General features: G+C 32.9%; 1 protein-coding gene across 1 annotated transcript in view; it reads left to right on the top strand.

The window, feature by feature from the left end:
• Window positions 1–1,746: 1,746 nt before the first annotated feature.
• The window catches only part of LOC113819464 (cuticle protein 7-like), a 962-nt gene continuing 208 nt past the window's right edge, over window positions 1,747–2,500 (top strand). Inside the window, exons 1-3 of the mRNA XM_070121282.1 lie at window positions 1,747–1,809; window positions 1,983–2,069; window positions 2,180–2,500. The exon at window positions 2,180–2,500 is cut by the window's right edge and continues 208 nt beyond it. Coding sequence (XP_069977383.1) covers window positions 1,747–1,809; window positions 1,983–2,069; window positions 2,180–2,500 — 471 coding nt within the window. The remainder of the gene's footprint in view (window positions 1,810–1,982; window positions 2,070–2,179) is intronic.

Here is a 2,500-nt window from a genome sequence, read left to right as displayed (position 1 = left end):
ACACACACATATATATATATATATATATATATATATATATATATATATATATATATATATGCTTGTGTGTGTGTTTGTGTGTGCTATGCATTTTTATATGTACACACACACACACACACACACACACACACACACACACACACACACACACACACACATATATATATATATATATATATATATATATATATATATATATATATATATATATATATATATATATATATATATATATATATATATATATATATATATATATATATATATATTTATATATATCAGTATGTATATATCAGTATATGTACGCACACACACACACACACACACACACACACACACACACACACACACACACACACATATATATATATATATATATATATATATATATATATATATATATATATATATATATATATATATATATATATATATATATATATATATATATATATATATATATCCATGTATATGTATGTGTGTGTAGGTGTTTGCGTGTGTAGGTATGTGTGTGTGTGTTTGTGTATATAAGTGTGTGTATAAACACTGACATATATCTGTGTATTATATTTGTAAACACACACGCACACAAACATATATATATTTAGATATATTCATTTACTTATGTGTGTGTGTGCACAGAGATAGAGAGAGAAACACGCACACACACACATATATAAACATTTATTATTTTCTCTCTGTATCTGTATAGACACATACATATGTATTTGTTGTGTACATATCTATCTATCTATATATATCTATCTATCTATCTATTTATCTATCTATCTATTTATCTATACATATATATACTGTACTTATATATGTATATAAATACATATATGTATATGTATGTACACACACACACATATATATATATATATATATATATATATATATATATATATATATATATATATATATATATATATATATATATATATATATATATATACTATATAAAACATTCTATGCATATTTGAAATGAAAACCGTACTAGTTGGACTGCTCAACCATTAACCCCTTTCGAAAGAAACCTTCTGTCCGCCCACAGACTGGTCCTCCTGCTGGAAATCTTTCTCGAAAGACTCATTTGCGTTCATCATGAGTTATCTCGCCGCATTTCTCTCCATCTTAAAAAACGATCCAAAGTTAAGCTATCTAGGGGAACTTCACCTTCGGGAGGTAGTCTCGTAGAAGACAACTTATCACCTTGCCAATATCTTTTCTATAAACACGTGAAGCGTCTTATGATCGTCTCAAGAAAGGACTTTTTCCACAGGGAGGAACACGGTTAGGGTTAGTTTCTGGAGACCTCAGTGGTCTACTTTGAAGTTTCCTAAATGTAAGTAAGGTGTTAATTTCTAAGTCAAAGGTTCGACAAGCCCTATTTTGTATATACATGTGTATGGTATGAGGGAGTAAAATAATAATAGTAATAATGATGACAATACATGCAATGCCGATAAGGAATAATTATGGTTACAGTACATTTCAGAATATTCTTTTCTGTGTATGATCAGTTACCATTATTTTTACATTCCAAGGAAAAATACTGACAGTGTGTCCACTGATCTATATGAACCACTTATTTTCTCCTTTCAGTTTAGGTTCAAGATCAAGGTCACCAGTGTGACCATAGATTCCCTTTCTCTGTCGTCCAATCACAGCCCCACCCATAATTGGACAACTATATAAAGCTCAGACACAGCAGCTGTATTATCACATACGTTCTGACTTCTCACAATGATCTCAAAGGTGATTTGTGACCTAGAACTACTCTGGACAAAAATATTGGTATCAAATAACGTATGATTGGATTCAGTTAGGATTTGTGTGTGTGTATGTGTATATATATATATATATATATATATATATATATATATATATATATATATATATATATATATATATATATATATATACATATATATATACATATTTCTGAATCATTGGAAATTAACACTAACTTTCTTCTCTAGACCGCCGTCGTGTTGGCCCTTGTGGCTGTCGCTGTAGCTACTCCCTCACAGCCCACGTATGGCTATACCCCGGTACCCACATATGAGGTTTGTTTCAGTTCGTACTAATAAGCAGATGTTTCATTTTGTTCATTTGTACAGCTAAACTTGGGGGAATTCGTTTATGATATGTACATCTAATTCAGAATTTTCTTTAGGAACCTGGCAAGTACGACTTCAACTACGCTGTAAAGGACGACTACTCCGGCAACGACTTCGGCCACCAGGAAGCTCGTGATGGGTACAACACCCAAGGTTCCTACTACGTCCTCCTTCCCGACGGTCGTCTGCAGAAGGTGACCTACACTGTTAACGGCGACTCTGGCTACGTGGCTGAGGTCAGCTACGAGGGTGAGGCCCAGCACTCCGAGTACAAACCTGCTCCTACCTACAAGCCTGCCCCTGCCTACAAGCCTACTCCTGCTTACAAGCCTGCTCCTGCTTACGAACCTGCCCCTACCTACAAGCCTGCTCCTGCT

The sequence above is a fragment of the Penaeus vannamei genome, chromosome 4 (genome assembly GCF_042767895.1).
Source record: "Penaeus vannamei isolate JL-2024 chromosome 4, ASM4276789v1, whole genome shotgun sequence".
NCBI classification, from domain to species: Eukaryota; Metazoa; Arthropoda; class Malacostraca; order Decapoda; family Penaeidae; genus Penaeus; species Penaeus vannamei.
This window is presented reverse-complemented; position numbering and strand designations above follow the sequence as displayed.